Source organism: Prenolepis imparis, unplaced genomic scaffold (assembly GCF_030444845.1).
Source record: "Prenolepis imparis isolate NDT839.2.m4 unplaced genomic scaffold, iyPreImpa1.0 SCAF_6, whole genome shotgun sequence".
NCBI lineage: Eukaryota > Metazoa > Arthropoda > Insecta > Hymenoptera > Formicidae > Prenolepis > Prenolepis imparis.
The window spans coordinates 2,618,592-2,635,965 of NW_028141164.1; the positions used below are offsets into that span (position 1 = coordinate 2,618,592).

The 17,374-nt window shown below is 33.1% G+C and overlaps 2 protein-coding genes across 8 annotated transcripts; one reads left to right on the forward strand and one right to left on the reverse strand.

Annotated features, from left to right (window-relative positions):
* Positions 1-657: 657 nt before the first annotated feature.
* Positions 658-12,378, forward strand: Dmtn (transmembrane and coiled-coil domain 2 protein Dmtn). Of its 7 annotated transcripts, none has more exons than XR_014425627.1 (12): positions 658-1,032; positions 3,971-4,169; positions 4,405-4,621; positions 5,183-5,348; positions 5,474-5,702; positions 5,846-5,890; positions 6,103-6,185; positions 7,162-7,490; positions 7,653-8,053; positions 8,337-8,497; positions 8,683-8,794; positions 9,038-12,378. XR_014425627.1 is itself a non-coding variant. In XM_083041065.1 (12 exons), exons 3-11 carry the CDS (start codon positions 4,030-4,032, stop codon positions 8,491-8,493), a joined length of 1,767 nt encoding a protein of 588 aa, XP_082897191.1. In that variant the 5' UTR covers positions 1,238-1,847; positions 2,060-2,511; positions 3,971-4,029; the 3' UTR covers positions 8,494-8,497; positions 8,683-12,378. The 7 variants fall into 7 exon arrangements, 6 of the variants coding, with proteins under 6 accessions (XP_082897190.1, XP_082897189.1, XP_082897193.1 ...); XM_083041065.1 differs by lacking the exon at positions 658-1,032 and adding exons at positions 1,238-1,847; positions 2,060-2,511 and having other exon boundaries at positions 8,683-12,378; XM_083041064.1 differs by having other exon boundaries at positions 658-1,218; positions 8,683-12,378.
* Positions 12,379-12,514: 136 nt separating this feature from the next.
* On the reverse strand, positions 12,515-17,367 carry LOC145937750 (uncharacterized). Its single transcript, XM_083041062.1, has 4 exons — positions 16,769-17,367; positions 15,941-16,378; positions 15,395-15,634; positions 12,515-15,248 (listed from the first exon to the last, which is right to left on the reverse strand). Exons 1-4 carry the CDS (start codon positions 16,907-16,909, stop codon positions 13,776-13,778), a joined length of 2,292 nt encoding a protein of 763 aa, XP_082897188.1. The 5' UTR covers positions 16,910-17,367; the 3' UTR covers positions 12,515-13,775.
* Positions 17,368-17,374: the final 7 nt, after the last annotated feature.

The window sequence follows — 17,374 nt, forward strand, 5'->3', positions numbered from 1 at the left end:
GAATAGATTGTCACTCATTTATTTGTAAAACGCTTTAAAAACGACTTTATTTAAATATCACTGAAATTCAAATGTCAATATCTCTATATACATAATACATTTGCTATTTTGTCCAATTTTTGCATATGCTCAAGGCTCAAAAGAAACTAACTTTTGAAGTTGAAACTGTCTTTTTGGCATACATTCTTTTTATACGTCGTTGTTTCATTAATATTTTAGTTTTTTGAAAAGTTCAAATTCCATGCATAAAGACCACCTTAAAACGAATGCATATAGCACATCTAGGTCGAAGAACTCGAAACTACTATTTTTATCGACTAATTTAATATCTTATCTTATCATTCTTATCTTGAATATTATTACAATTATACACTTAACTTTTCTATTATATTTATCTAAATTTAATCTTCAAATACTATTTCGAGATACAAAATGCACCAGTAGTGCAAGTGCAAATATATCTATCGACTCGCGCGATAATTCTGTTTAAATTTTAAATAAATTTTTATGCGTCTCGCTCGTTACTTCCGCGTAGAGATACCTAACAGCAGCATCTATTGTCCCGGTGAGAATCGCCCATTCATCGGAATGAAAGAGCCTTCGCGGTGCCGCAGTCCTTCCATGCACCGCACCGCCGTTTATTCGCGAATGTTCGCGACGTCAGACGTCAGACGTCAGTCTCGTCGCTCGCGTCGCTCTATGCGCACGTATATATTCCCTATTCGCGCCTCTCCTTCGCGAAAGAATCGAGAGAGAGAGAGAAAAAAGAACTCGCGGACGGTGCGTGCGTGCGAATCGACCATTCTACCTGCACATGCATGCATAACTTTTCCCCGTTGTCGCGAGGATGATGCCGAGATCGTCGACGACGACATAACGAAACGACGGATTCGCTCGAGCGGATGCACCCGAGGAGAAGGACTCTGCGAGCGAGGAGGACGAGGGAAATCGTCGCCGAGACGCCGATGCTGCTGCACCTTCGATAGATAGATCGGTGTGGCTGGCCGAGGTCGCGTCTGATCGAGCGACGAGGTGAGCGGATCGCGACGAGTTTCGCCATTCCGACCACGATGCGTGTGTATGTGTGCATATATATATATATATATATCCGATAGTCCAGTGTGAGGCTGTAGAGTGTCGCTGTGTCGCGACAGGCAGAGCAGCTGTCTGTGTGTGTTCGACCGAAAGTCCGTCTCTCAACCTGGATTAATCGCGAAGGTAACCTTGACAGCCGGATAAATTTGCGTTATCCTGCGAAAAAATGCGCGTCCTCGACCTTATTTTTGTGGAGGAAAAATTTCGCAGAATTTTCGACGTTTGACAGTTGACCGGTTCGTTTCGCGAAGGACGACGATGGCTTATACACAAGGGGAGAAAGTTTCGCAGGGACGAGAGACGCAGTTTGACACCGCGTCTATGATCTATGACACATCATCCAGCTCGTTTAATATTCTTATCACGCGCGCTGAACGTGCCTGCACGATATACACGCCTCTGTTTTTACTCTCGCCTGAATCATCATCTGTGGCTCTTTGACAGTTCGCGAATGGACGCGCATTTAAGTAGTGGACTCCTGGTTGCGACGATCAAATAATCGGCGCCTAAGCACCGCTCCTCTTGCCAAATCCAATTCCCCTTTCATCCTGTATCCCAGAGGCAGATGTCATGACACCAATAGCCGCGATGACAAGAAAGTTGGCTAAATTAAGCGGGACTGATTGACGCGTATCGCTTTCGCGACTATATATATATTAGCGCCTAGTTCCCTTTTCGATTAGATCGGAGTAAGAATACTGCGTACATTATTATTTCCGACGAGATACTATCACAGTTTCGATCAAAATAAGGTCAATCAATTTGAATCTCTTTCACGAAATCGTAGGTTAAATTAGAGTCATTTCCATAAATATTAACCAATGCTTTCTATTTTTCATGAATTCGTTCTGCCTTCCTTTTTATATATAAAATTTTTTATATATAATATTTATATATATTATATATAAAAATTAGAAAGGGACGTGATAATAATCGAGTTATTAACTATCACTAATATTTGCAGGAACGCAATAAACGCGTAAAGAGAAGGAGAGAGAGAGAGAGAGAGAGAGAGAGAGAGAGAGAGAGAGAGAGAGAGAGAAGCCGATTCTAATAAACGTGCGCTATTTTACTTATTAATACGAAGATCTGTGTGTTTTGCATCGATATACCACCGCACGCTATTTTGTGGTTCGCATAACGAGCGAAATCGGTCCCTCGGACAAGAGAGCGAAGTCCAGTGGACTTTGCATTTCTTTCGAGCGAGTATCGTAAAAAGGTGACATATATCGTTCCGCGAACGCGTTTTACATTCGTAAAACCTGCGAACTGTCGTCGCACCAACTTTGTTTTATATTACTGCATACATATGGCGAAAAGTTGCGTACGTTTGTTAAATTGTGTAACCAGCTGTAGTCTTGATACACCGTTTAAAAGGAACATCGCCGAGACTTTCGCCAACCACGTGATCAAGTGGCAAGTTTAACTTTATGTCAAGTACGATGACGAATATGTCGAGCATTTTGTTTTAATCGCTCGAATGAATGACAGATGATTCGACGAATTTAATCCCTTGCATTCCTGACTTTTCCATTCTCGAATTAAGAGAAAGTCTTTGTTACTTTCTACGTAGTTTTTTTTTTAATAAATGCGGACTATAATTATATCTTTACCCTCGATCCTCGTGCTTCGATGTTTTCTATTTTTCTAAAACTTACTCTTCACGATTGAAAAAGCAAGGTGAACGAGATGAACATCTCGTATCTTGAAAAACTTGTCATTTGGTTTTTATAGTCTTCGGTAAAATATGTCATGTCGTTTTTACTACGCGTCTTCTTCTTAGTTCCAGACCTATTTGTATAGTCAGTTATTATAATAATATCAACGATTCATCGATTTATTCAATGATTGAATTAAAAATAGCGAGGTAGAAAACATATTTACGCATTTTTTTCTTCCTCACTTATTGCTGCAGGTAATAGCAGTGTGATAGTAGGAAAACAAATTTTAATATGTTAAATTTAATTTCGATATTACATCATGTAGAATTTTATAATACACATATAACATCAATATTAAGTATAAAATATTTTTTCTTAATATAATTAAATTAAAAAGTTCTTAGAAATTTGGTACAAATCTTTTGAATATAAGATACAACGATACTTTTGTGCTACTTTATTATTTACGCATTAAGCAAGACTAAAATAATTTTTATCAATGCAAGTTAAGCATGAATTTATCTCTTTGACATATCTCTCTGTGACATATCCTACATTCTAAATTTAGATACACAGACTGTGCTCAATGTATATTTAAAGTATATAAATTAGATAATGTAACCTCTTAGAGAGAGAAAATTGCCATCCAAGATAAGCACAGGGGTCCAGCACAGTGGAATGTTTGTTCTTGTAACTTGCTTTATGTTTTATATTATTGTAACAAAAGGAATAATAGAAAAGAGTATACTGCTTCAGAAAATTAATGAAGAAATAATATAATGCAGAAAATTAAGAAATACAAAAATTAACGATAAAATAAAATTATATACATGTACTGAAATAAATCTTTGAAAAGAAGATTATTTCACCACTGGCTTTATTCTCTGGAAAAGCTTATGAATCATGATAAATTGTAACAAGATAAAGCTTATCGTAAGAGAGATTATATTCTGCTGATACTGACTTTTATCTAGTATAATACCAGGAAGCACATGACGAATCTCTTAGATTGACAATCTCTTTTAATCCTTGATATTAATTTTAGAATCTTTCAATTTGTCCAATTTAAAATTATTAAATATTGATATTTATTGAATATATGTAATTTAAAATAAATTAATAAAAGAGATATTGTGTTAATTATAATTATGTAAAATTATACTGTATGTATTCTATAATTTTCTTGTAATACTTGTGATTTGCGCTTTGTCTAGGTTCAATGTGAACTTACTGAAACAAAGTGGATAGATGATAATCTTCTTGGAAGGAAGGCATGGCAAACTTGATGGTGAACACCTCTAGTAAGAACAGCTCGCGCAGTGGATCTCCTAGTAGAGCGCCTTCGACATCCCAACTACATCAGCCATCAACAGTGAACTTGGAGCATACTCCGAGATTGCGTAATGTTTCAATGTAAGATTCATTAAGCAATATATAAATATAGATATTATTTATTGTGCATATTTAAATATTTAAAAACCATCCAGCAATATATATATATATATATATATATATATATATATTTATAATTTATTTGTGTGTAATAATATTTTTGTTAATTTCAATACATTGTAAATGCTAATTTGAAAAATTAAAGAAATTGAAATAATAAGTAAAAATTACATTTATTAAATATTATGTGTTTTAGTTCTCAAGCAGGGGAGGGTAGCACAGGCAGTGGAAGTAGTGGTGGCGGTGGCGGTGGTACCGGAAGTAGCCTCGGCATCAAAGGCAGCGGTAGACAAAGATCACCAGGAAATTTAATTCGCACGGGAGATGCCATGGATGAGCCAAGTAATATTACAAACACTGCCGAACCAGAGGAGTTTGTGCCAAATATTCATCCACCGACTGATGACGAAGGAGTATGTATTAATAATAAAATGTTTTCGTTGATTCGCGAGAGAAGAATTTGAAGAAATATCTTTATTCTCTAATGAAATACTGTACGAGATAATAAACGTTTACATCAAAAGCGGGCAGGAAAATTGTCACTTTGTGCATCTAATGTATATGTGTCTTGAGCATATAACATGACTTTGCATTCTTACATAAAAAGAATTACATAATATGCACTAGTGTAGGATTATCAACCACTTATATACAGTCAGGTCATAGGTTAAATAATATGACTATGCGCATAATTTTTCAGTTTTCAACAAGACTATTAATTTCAGTTTTCAGCAAGGCTATATTAATTTATATCTATAAAGTAACTTATATTCAAAATTCATTTAAAAATTTTGCGATTTATTTAATCTCTTACTGCAGAGAAGACAATATAAATTAATTTGCTTCTAATATGTTAAAACTATTTTTAAAAAATATTTTTTTCTATATTTAATATTTTACGTGATTTACATCTTATATTTTCAAATTCATGTATGCATATATTTGTGTTATTAATGTATTTAATGTATCTATAGGAACAATACCATACAACCCAATCGTTCCTATCGAATGGCTCTTCTGAATTGATAGCCGATGATGTTGACTCTAGCGCAGCACGGGTTCGTCAAGCTATTGAACATATACAAAGTAAAATCGCCAAGACGCGAGAGCTGATAAGAATAGAACAAACCACGCGGGATGGTACGTAAACATTTCTCAATTTAACTAAGACGTGCAAAGGCAGAAAGAATCTGTCTTTCTCATATTTTGATACATATTATTTATTCTTATACACATAAATTATATATGTTATTTGATCTTTATAGAAAACGTCAATGAATATTTGAAATTGGCTGCTAACGCGGACAAACAACAGTTAACTAGGATTAAAACGGTATTCGAGAAGAAGAATCAAAAATCGGCGCACAGTATTTCACAGTTACAAAAAAAGTTAGACAGTTATATGAAAAAATTGAAAAATTACGAAATGAATGGCGCACCTACGAGTCACAGACAACCGAGAGAAATGTTACGCGATATGGGACAAGGACTTAAGTGAGTGTTAAGATGATTATTTTAAGTATAATTAATTTTTTTTATATCTAGAAAAAAAGATTTGTCATAAAAAAAATTTATATTTATCTTATTGAATAAATATTAAAAGTAATATCTTTGACTAATTTGGACTTGCATTTCAGAAATGTGGGAGGAAACATAAGGGACGGAATCACTGGTTTTTCAGGGTGAGTGTTCACTTAAAAATAGATCCCATATTTCAACTGTACTGAAACTATATTCTTATGTGGTTGATTCATCACAGAACTTTTTAGAATCGCTATTTTTAGAATTGTTATTAATATCACTGCACTTAAAATTAACGTACTTGAAAATTCACAAAAGATACTATATAAAAATATGCTTATTTATATGTATAGTCATATTTTTTTTATTGCAGAACTGTAATGTCTAAACCAAGAGAGTTTGCTCATCTTATTAAAAATAAATTTGGAAGTGCTGATAACATAAATACTTTATCACGTAAGTGACAATAAATAAACTCTTCTAGTGAATTTCATACACATTCATATATACATAAAATATAGTATATTAATTAATAATAACTATATATAAATGATATTCATATATTATAGCACTCAGTTAAAAAGAATTAAGATTGGGAAGGGATCAAAGTAATATATTTTTTTTAATAAAAAATATATATACTGTTATTTATATTCTATTTAACTTATATTAAAAAGATTTATATCATTTTTTTCAATATAAAAATCATACAATCTGTTCTTTAGCATTTATTTAAATGTAAAATATGTTTAAATAAGCGAAAATAAACATTTTTTAAACATTTTTTGCTATCATGGCAGTTGAGAGTAGTAAGTAATGTGTTGCTCAAGGGCGAAAGAATTCTGTTACACTTTATTATATGCTTCCTGCACACAGTATTTGTATTTTTCTTTGGCTCTGCTTCAAGCTTCTTATCTTCTTTACAAAATTAAGTGATAACAATATCTTTGTCTTAAGTATTTGATATCAAAAATTATCTTGTTTATATAATGTGTTTCTTACTTTTAAAACTTTTTGCTTGTTAACTCCTATTTCTTTTTCGACAATAACATTTTTTTAATATAATCTTATCCTGTCTTTTATGTTGCACATATTTAGTTAATATTATCTTATTATGTAGCGAGATATTATGTGATTTGTAGTTGCTTTTTCTGTAATTACGTATTTGTCTTTCTTTAGTTACTATCAGTTATCCAATACTTAAAAAATGCAAAAATGTATAATTTACAAAATAATAATTGTGTTGTAAATTATAATAATGAAACAAAATTTGTTTACTTTTTAACAATCATCTAAAACAATAAAAAGAGCTATTTATGCGTTTTGTTTGTGTAAGGAAATTAAATAATTAAAAAAAATAATTTTCATTTTTCGAAAGGCCAAGCTTTGGTATTGGATAACATTCTAACTTGCCACCTCTGTGTCTCTACAGATGGCTCGACTTTTTATGTAAACGATACACCGCATGCAGGTAATGGTGATAATGCTAGCGTTGAAGAAGATAAAACTCATCATGGTTCAGCCACGCTTCCTGGTGGATGCAGTCTAGGATCTACCCAAAGCGCAGCGGTTATGAAATTCCCGTCCGAGGAAGGATCGGAGTGTTCTAGCGTGACCAGTGAAAGCGGTCCCGGTAGTAGAGGACAGCCGCACGCCTGTCACAGTAATAATGCAGCCTTGAGTCTTAAATCTATTTTCGCAGAATTGCAAGAACACCGGGAAAATCTTGACCAAATGAGGGAAAAATTAGATAGTGTAAAGGTTTGTATTCAATCTCGATCTATGATACATTCAGTACATTGGAGTTGATGTTTTAAATAGATTTATATAGATTTATACAAATAAGACAAACAAAATTATAGATAACTACATAATTTTACATAATAGAAATAATTTATAGCGAATTTTCTCTTTGTTGCCTAGACATTACAACAGGAAGTGACATATCTCTCCCATTCCCTCCAAGAAGAACGTTTCAGATGCGAACGTTTGGAAGAGCAGATTAACGATTTAACGGAACTACATCAAAATGAAGTAGAAAATTTGAAACAGACTATAACGGATATGGAGGAAAAAGTGCAATATCAAAGCGAGGATAGACTACGTGATATACATGAGATGTTGGAGAGTTGTCAAACTAAAATTTGTAAAATGGAACATCAACAACAACAGCACCAGCAATACGTAACGTTGGAAGGTCTAGATAATAGCAATGCAAGAGCATTGGTTGTAAAATTGATAAATGTAGTATTAACAGTATTGCAAGTTATTTTGCTTCTCGTTGCAACGGGTGCTGGTATTATGATGCCTTTCCTCAGAACTAGGTAAGATTATTATTAAGATAGCTTGTTTTACTTTTTGTTTTCAATGAAATATTTAAATTATATATTCTGTGTTTTTATCATTTTAACAGATAATTACACAATACTTTAATATGAAAGTGTATAAACAAGATATCAATATACAATAATCTTTCTTTCTTCTTAAATTACGATATGTTATTTTCTCTTATTAAGTTTCGTTCATCTTCATACCATAATATAATCATAAATATGATTTTATTTTGCTCATTCATTATTCTGTTTTGTTTTTGCACGTTTGTTACAGCTGTACTAAGCCTCATTGTTTCATGTGTAGGGTGCGTATATTAACAACTACACTCGTTGTGCTTGGCATAGTATTTGTGCTAAAGCAATGGCCCGAGGTACATGACGTTGGTAGTCATCTCATACGTCATCTTAAACAGACTCTCGCCATGAAGTAGCATTGTAAGTATATTAAATCTTTAATCACATTCTTTTGTCGATGCAATTTAATGTGTCACTATAATTCAGAATTTAAAGTAAATCTAATATATAAAAGTTCTCAAATAATTTATCACAGAGATATTTAAAGTAAACAATATTTATTATATACATTTTTTTACTATTAATAACAATATTTATTATTTCAGGGTGGAATACTTAAATTTAATTGAATTTTGTGATGAAACTGGGTTAGATTGGATACACATTGATTGAAACCTTACATCCATTTATCAGTGTTATAATATTGAAGCAATAATAGTATGTATACATGTAAATAAGTTTATTTGCATCTTTGGTTGTTTAAACATTATTATTATTATTGTTCTCGTAAAAGAATAAGTTATATGTTATTTCTATTTTTGATATTATTATTTAAATTGACACAAAGTTATTTTGCTATAAGTAAATATGCGTTTTTTTCAATTAATTTGTACAAATTTTCATTAATTTATATTCACATTTTGATCTGATATTAGCTTCATTTTTTTCATGATTCATTAGCGATCTGTAGTGCTGGACGAATTAGAAATTAAGGCACAGAGAACAATTCTAATAGTGTTATATAGTGTGACACTACTTGGGCATATATATGTGATACATTATTATGAAAGTTTGATTTCACCAATTGGTAACATATCTCATATGTTTATTTTTTGGCGGATAAAAATAGTTTAAAGAATTAGTGTAAAAGAAATCAAGTGAAAAAAAATTGTTGTTCAAGTGATGCACACCAGAACACTGTCTTCAACCTCCATGATGATAAGTCCAGCGACAGTTTGTTAATGTAAAAACGGTTCGTTTTGAATCCTCTTGGATGTATATGTTGATAAATGAAACTAGATGAAGAATTTGTAACATCCCAATCGTCCAATTGCTAAACAATAATTGTAAATTAAGGCAGAGCTTTTATATCATTAAAAAATAGCTGCTGTTCGGTATTGTATAAAGTATAAAGTAGTGTATATTGTACATTGTTTACTTGTTATTTGTAAGATTCGATATATAAAAAGGTATAAATTCTCTAGAAAATGCAAGCTTTTTAAGTATCATTGTTGTGCATTGCATAAAATAATAGTTAGCGTGTAAATTAAGTCCCACATGCGGTGAAAGGGACAATGAAAGAAATTCTGCTGAAAAGCTACGTTAAAAGATATTATGTTCGTAGAAAATCAAAGTGAATACGAAATTTAAATATAAATAACAAGTTTTACAACGCGCGCATGTGTTATTAAATCCGATATCAATAAAAGAGGACCAATTGTCTCTTTCCTCTTATACTACAATACAAATTTCCATCGCATATAATCTTAAAATGTATGACAATGGTAAACACAGAAATTATTATTAGCTCAGTTAGCAATTTAATCATTAAAAACATAAATCTGCATGTATATTATAATGAGCATAAAGAATTGAACCATGACAGTTAATTGAAATGAGAGAAAGACTGAAAGGCTACAATGCTGTAGGAATTATGTTTAATTTAACATTGGCGTGAATTTAATGTATACTATAATTTTAAGTTTTTAATATCGGAAAGAAATTCCTTATATAAATTTATATCATATATAATATGAGAGAATATAAATTTATAGAAATATATACGCGCAAAATATATTTGATATGCGATAAAAACAAAATAAGTTAAAAATCACAAAATAGAATTCTAAATTAAGACTCAGCGTCTAGTTTATGCTTTTTCTATGTATATCATCGCCGTTAACAGAGCATAAATATGACTTCTATATTCACTATTTTACAATATTTTTTCAGTTTTTCACTATTCCGTGTTTGAAATGATCCATGTTAAAGCACTATTGTTACTCGATACAATCGCAACACACGATGCACGTTAAAATTATATAGGAAATATATGTAGGAAGACATTTTCATTTCATTGAAATAATTTTATCACGCTATTTCTGTCTTGCACATAAAAATTTCAGTGTTTATCCTTATTTCAGGCTATATATGTGTTTGCAGCTAAGTAAATAATAACAATAGCTCGTATTCAACAGTTCGGTGTCAATTTAATATGGCATAGCAAATATAACAGCACAAAGAATTTCCTATTCAGAATATGATTCAAAATAGCTGCTTATATTGTATGTAAAAGAAATTTAGTAATATGTTTCACTATGTGTCGATACGAATATTTTGAATATTGTTAGTATACATTGCTGTCAAATGTTGTATTAATTTATAAGTATGCGCAATAAGACAAAAAGAGGGATAAGAATGTTTGATAAATGAACAGTAATTCAGTATATGTAAATTGAAGGCGTGATGAAATCATTTTATGCTAGTGCAAAGAGATTGCTATTCAATTTATTCTTGATCTCAAAGCAAGTGGAAATTTGCATATTCATCGGGTATATTTGTTCTTCTCATGAAATTATCCAGCAAATTTCTCGTCTATATCTTAGCATTGATTCGGATAATTTAACATTTGACGTCAAAAAAATGGTGTTTAAATATTTTCAATATTGTTTTTCATGTTCCTCTAGAATAAAATATTCCATTTCGGATTTATACAAATTGCTGTGATTATACTAGGTTTATATATAAGCTTAAAATTTAAGAAGCAGCTTTGGGATCAATATAACCGCAATTGGGAAATATACTACACGAAACATACATGCTGTATATACTATACAGATTTTTCGTAAATATCGCGCATCATTCATATATGCAGTAAGTAATATTTGCGACAAATAAAAACGTATATTAATTCAACCGAATATCTTCGTCAATATATATTTCTTTCGTTATATAAAATACATGTAACTAATTTTTTAAAATGTAAATATTTAATATTATATAATCACGTAAATAGCTAAAATGTATAGGGTGTTGAACATACACTAAGTTTTATATTAAAATGTGACAATGTTTGAACTGCATTTTGTATTGTCATTTAGTTTCTTTAAATTAAATATATTAAAAAATATTAATTTCGTTCTACATTTTCGTTAGATAATACACAAAACACCCTATATGTTTGTAATTTTAGATCATGGTGCTTTGTAACATATATATTTAACACTATTAGATGATTAGAGAATTTATTCACACGATCGACCACCGATTTATAACGAGGGCCCCTGCACGCTTACAATAATATTTGAGCGATATGTAGAAGAAAGAAACTAAACGATTAAAATATATTATAATAAATAATGCGCCAATTCTCGAAATTATAAAAGAGTTATTAAACAACGACGAACGTATTTTGTACTTCATTAAACTATCGCATAAGTTTACGTTTTTCTACATAAAGCCGTTTATAATTTTATATGTATTTTATATTTACAAAACTCTACGGCACAACGTCATAATAATAATAATATATGCACCGTATAATTTGCGATGTAATCGTTAATGAGTCTTGAAAATAATAATTTGTCGTCGTTTGTAGCTCTTAGGGGCCCCCTATATGTAGATATAAAATAACGTAGACAACAGAATTATTAAATAAATTATGTCATCGATGCCTTGCGTAGGTAGGTAGTTAATGTCAAATTATAGAATAAATATTCGTTGTCAATTGCAGAACGGTAATAGGCAAAGCCAGCAGCAGTTATTCTAAAGGTTGTTACATTCATTGTGTATACATATATATAAAACAGCTGCGTTCGCAATTCTGATATCCAAGAGAATAATAAAAAGAATATTTCAAAAACTCTCTGAACATACGCTAAATTTATATATCCATTTTTCGATATACCGATATACTTTTGCTGCTGGTAGAGTCGACGTACCGAAGTACGGATTGAGCGATATAGTTGCTCTACGATTCACATTATTTCGTACTGTCAAAATAAAACGAATTTTTAGTAAAATTAGTTATATTCAATTTCACTTTGACACCTTGCTCGCTTTGATTAATATAATTCTTTTCATAAAAAATATACAATCGAAATCTACGAGAAGTTTATGCTTATGTTATAATTTAACGGGTACATTTAGGAATAATAATGTGACCAATCATAAAAAACATTATGTCGATGTAAAGTTCTTTTATATTTTCTCTTTCAAGAGTTTCTGTTAATAATAAAATATTACAGTCGTATCGCAATCTTACAAATAATATGTTCAATTATTTTATTATATATCACAATTTCTAGTTTGTGTTGTGCACAGAAAGCTGATTTATATCTATTGAGAGATTTTCGAATATAACTGCACACATAGAAATAATATGCAGCATACACACACATTCAGATTTATAATTAAATTTATCTCCTCGAATTCTCTTTCATTGAAATTCCGAAAATCTTTATTTAGAAGCATCGTAATTGTATAGTGTTTTGTTGTAAAAGTGCATCAGCCTTCGATTTATTTTAAATAATACTTTGCTATATGTAAGAAAATATCTTACTTTATTACAACGTTCTTTTTTTTACGTGTCAGACAAAAATTCAGAAATATATAAAAAAGAATGTATAATTTTACGAGAAATTTAATATACACAAACAAATGTATGTGTATTAGTGAACAGAATAAAATCAATCATTTTACATGTTTTATACATCAATATGTAATCTTAAATACTTGAAAATATATTTTTTTTTATATTCTCATATTTTTCTAATTCTATCTAAACTTATTCTTCGTGAAATATCAAATCATAAAAGTGTAAGTCATGATTCTCAACTTATTGAAACAACGTAATCTTTATCATTAATATCATTAGTTGTCTGAAGTTTAAATATTACTAGGATTTTATTCTACAAAACGTGTGTTTTCGTATTGTTTCTAAAAGAATTTATGCCACTAAATTCATTTGTATTATAATCTTTCAAAAATTGCAAATAACGTTTATTCGTTTATCCTTGTTATTATAGAGGAACAATGATAAGATTTTTCTAACATATTAAAAAATGATACAGAAAAAATCGATATAAAATATTTATATTTACATTATCTGAAATTACAATATGTTACCTCAAAAAGAGAGAATTAAAGGATGATACTGTTGTAGAGAGAACATATAAAATCATATGTCGCATCAATAATCGCTTTGAATTGCATTCATATACCACAAAAACTCCTTGTAAAAATAGTTTTATATAAAGTTTTCGAATATACATTGGTAGAGAGAATACACTATGGTGAGACGAAAGCAGTTTGTTATGTAACAAATGCGGATGAAATTTCCTTAGCACCCCGGACAACTTTGCACTTTACCGCGAAATTCTCGCGAAATTCGTACGTAATCATCTTTCTCGCGACTTCTTCAATCTACGCTGATTTGGATTCCTTCGTGCGAATCTCTGTCCACGATATCGGACGAGAGGATGATTTTGATCTCCCCCTCCTCGTTCGTAGGCTCGTCCTTTTGCACGGCAGTCGTTGTAACGTGATTCTTCTTTCGGTGACACATCATGGTTGACCTGGACACGAAACCTCTGCCGCAAGCGTCGCACTTGTACGGCCGTTCGCCGGTGTGCAGACGCTTGTGAATCGCCATCGGACTGAACTGCGTGAACGTTTTATTGCACACGTCGCACCTGTAAGGACGCTCGCCCGTGTGGGATCGCCGATGACAGCGTAGCGCCGCACGTCGGGCGAACACCTTCCCGCAGATTTCGCATTTGAAGCTCTTCTCGCCGGTATGCATGGTCGAGTGGATCTTGAGGTCGACCCGCGTGAGGAATCCCTTTCCGCAGACCTCGCACAGATACGGCTTCTCGCCCGTGTGAATGCGCAGATGCGTGTTGAGATAACTCTTGCTGACGAACATCTTGTTGCACACCGCGCATGGATATTGACGATTGTCCGTGCCCGAGTGTATCTTCTGATGGCTCTTGCAGAGACCCTTGGTGATAAAACCGCGGCCGCAGATCTCGCACATGTACGGCTTCACGCCGAGATGACGGTTCTCGTGGTCGAGTAACGATTGCTTCGTCTTGAAGTTCTGGCCGCACGTCTTGCACGGATACGGTTTCACGTCCGAGTGTACTCTTTGATGTACGATGAGGTAGCTCTTGCACTGGAACCCTTTGCCGCAGGTGGAACAATTGTAATCGAATTGACCCGTATGCGTGGCAGTGTGTTGCGCGAGGCCAATCTTGCTACGAAATGCCTTGCCGCACGTCGTGCATTGAAACGGTTTCTCACCCGTATGCTTGCGCATGTGCTCCTGCAGTTTGTAATTCGTTCTATACTGCTTGCCGCATTCGTCGCATGTCTTCGCGGTCCATTTCCGTTTCACCGTTGGCGATTGTTTCTTTTGCTCCTCTTGATCGCCACTTTTCTCTCGCGACGGTGTCGCTGTCGCTACGTTTAATTGCGTATCCTTTTCCTTATCGACTAGCTGATCCTTATATACAATGCACTGCTCCTTATGTAAATTTAATCCCTCGACATTGGTAAAGTATGAATCGCAATAACAGCGACAGAAATGTTGTTCAAAGTGTGCAGCCAGGCTGGCCGTTTCCATAGCTGCCTCGTTGCAGAACGGGCACATGTACCAGTGCGAACCAGTTTCGTCCATGGTAGGATTATTGAGCGTAGATTCTAGTAACGCGTGCTTGGCTTCCTTCGTATATTTAATTATTTCGCAAGACATGTCATTTATCTGACTTGTAGACGGTAAAACATTCACTGAATCGACATGTTCGCGAATTCCATTTTCATTTATACAAGATTCTTCCATCTCGATTTTTGCATTAGACTGAGGAGAGGAGTCAAAACTATCCGCCGATACCTGAAATACAAATTTCAATTACAACCTAAATCGTGCAAATATCATATAAATAATTTTTATATTTTTACTTCTGTTAATGTGTTTTAAATTGTAATTTTTTTCTTTGCGTGAGTTACTCAAGCACACATTTCAAAAACTATACTTACATTATTTTCAAGTACATGTTGCGACTCTACTGCAGTTAATCTATCTTGTAATCTATGGTATTCCTGTTTTACTGATCTCGCCTCATACTTTTCACAATAATGCACTATCTGTTCTTGGCTCTGATCCTCGGGACTAATAGAAGTAACATAATTAATCCCTAACTGACTTAAATGACCATCCAAATTTCCTACTACAGTCATATCACCCTCCAAATGCATTGCAATCTGATGATTTGAAACCTATAAAATATAATTTACAATTTATAATCTGAAAATGACAAATTGCATATTTTATATTCTAGTTTTTAATTGAGTAAACTGTAAGAAATTATTCAAATAAACTATCTCACTTTTCATGTTCCTTAAGAATTGGTCTATTCTAATTACTATCTTATATATATATATATATATATATATATATATATATATATATATAAAATCACATCATGCGCACAAATTCGTGTATAAGGTGTCAATTCACAAACATTTACAGAATATCCAACATATTCAATTTACAAAGAAATAAATATAGATTGTTTCAATTACTTCTCTTATATGTTCATCGACCATTCTCACGGTATCGCCATCTAAACAATCAATGCCCGCTACTTGAATGTCCGTGTCTTGTTGACCTATCTCTTCCTGAGTAACCACTTGTTCGCCACCAGCAAGATCCATTTCATCCATTACTTGCATTGTATGCATGGTGGATTCTGCAGTCTCACGAGGTATAGTCGAATGACTTTGTACATTTTCATTATTAATCTGTATGTCATTCAAATTTCTTTGAACTGTGCCCATATTATTCACATTTGTCAAATCATGCTCCGATATATGCATGACCACTCCTTTACTAATTTCTTTCAACATCTTCATAAACATTCCTTCTGTATGTAGACATTTTTCACGAAAATCGAAGAGTTGATCCAGTTTAAACGCGCATTCTTCGCAAATCACTTTGGGCAACTGATCCGTCAAGGATACCTGAAATTTGTTAAGTGGCTTGTTTACTTTATATTGCAAATAACATTAATACTTTTCTTTTTCATTTTAAGTAAAAATATTAAAATCATAATAGCAGAATTTTATATGTATTTCAGAAAGATACTCTTGCACTACTGTTTAGTAATCCTAGGTAAACAAATGATCTCTTTCGATCTACATTATAAAGATTTAGAATATATCAATTAAAATAATTATATTATTAATAAATCGAATTTGATAGAAGCGCAAGCTTATCCAAAGATAAATATATATTCGTTTTACTCCAATATAACCTTTGAGATTAGGAGATCGAGATCGAGTAAGAAAAAATGAATCCGTTGACGAACTGCGAGAGAACACCGGGATATCTCTGGACCACATTTCATTTACCTGAACCGGCAGACAGGCTGCTATCTTCTTGTCGATGTTGCGCATCTGTTCACCGGCCTCGAAAATCGGCAGACCCATGAGGATGCCGGTCTTGGTCGCGCACAAACGACACAGATAATCGAACTCCTCGACGATGGCCATATCGACAAGGAGGAAATCCTCGTCCCCTTCTAGTGCAGATTAATTATCTCAGGACGGAGGAATCCGAATTCAGAGAACGCGATTGCGATCGCGATTCGCTGGTCCCGCAACGAGCATAATCCCTCGTAATTTCGCGTTTCTCGTCCAGAATCCCCAGGATGTCGCGACAACACGTCGAAGTGTTTGTCAAATCGGTCGTCTGTAATATAACATTGATACTCGTCGTATCGCGATCTTGGAGCGTTTGATCCGAGGGGAAAACGATGGGGGAGAATCGCTTCTCGTTACGATACGCCATAAAGATGAAGAAGACAACGAAGGGAAACTCTCTACGCAAAGTTGCGCTGGAAAATTCCGCGATTAGCCTCCATATGTTCTAGGGACTTTAGAGAATGCTCGACTGTGATTCGTCGATTAGCTTACGGCGAGAGGGAGAGAGCGCGTGTCGATATGCGCGCGCGTTCG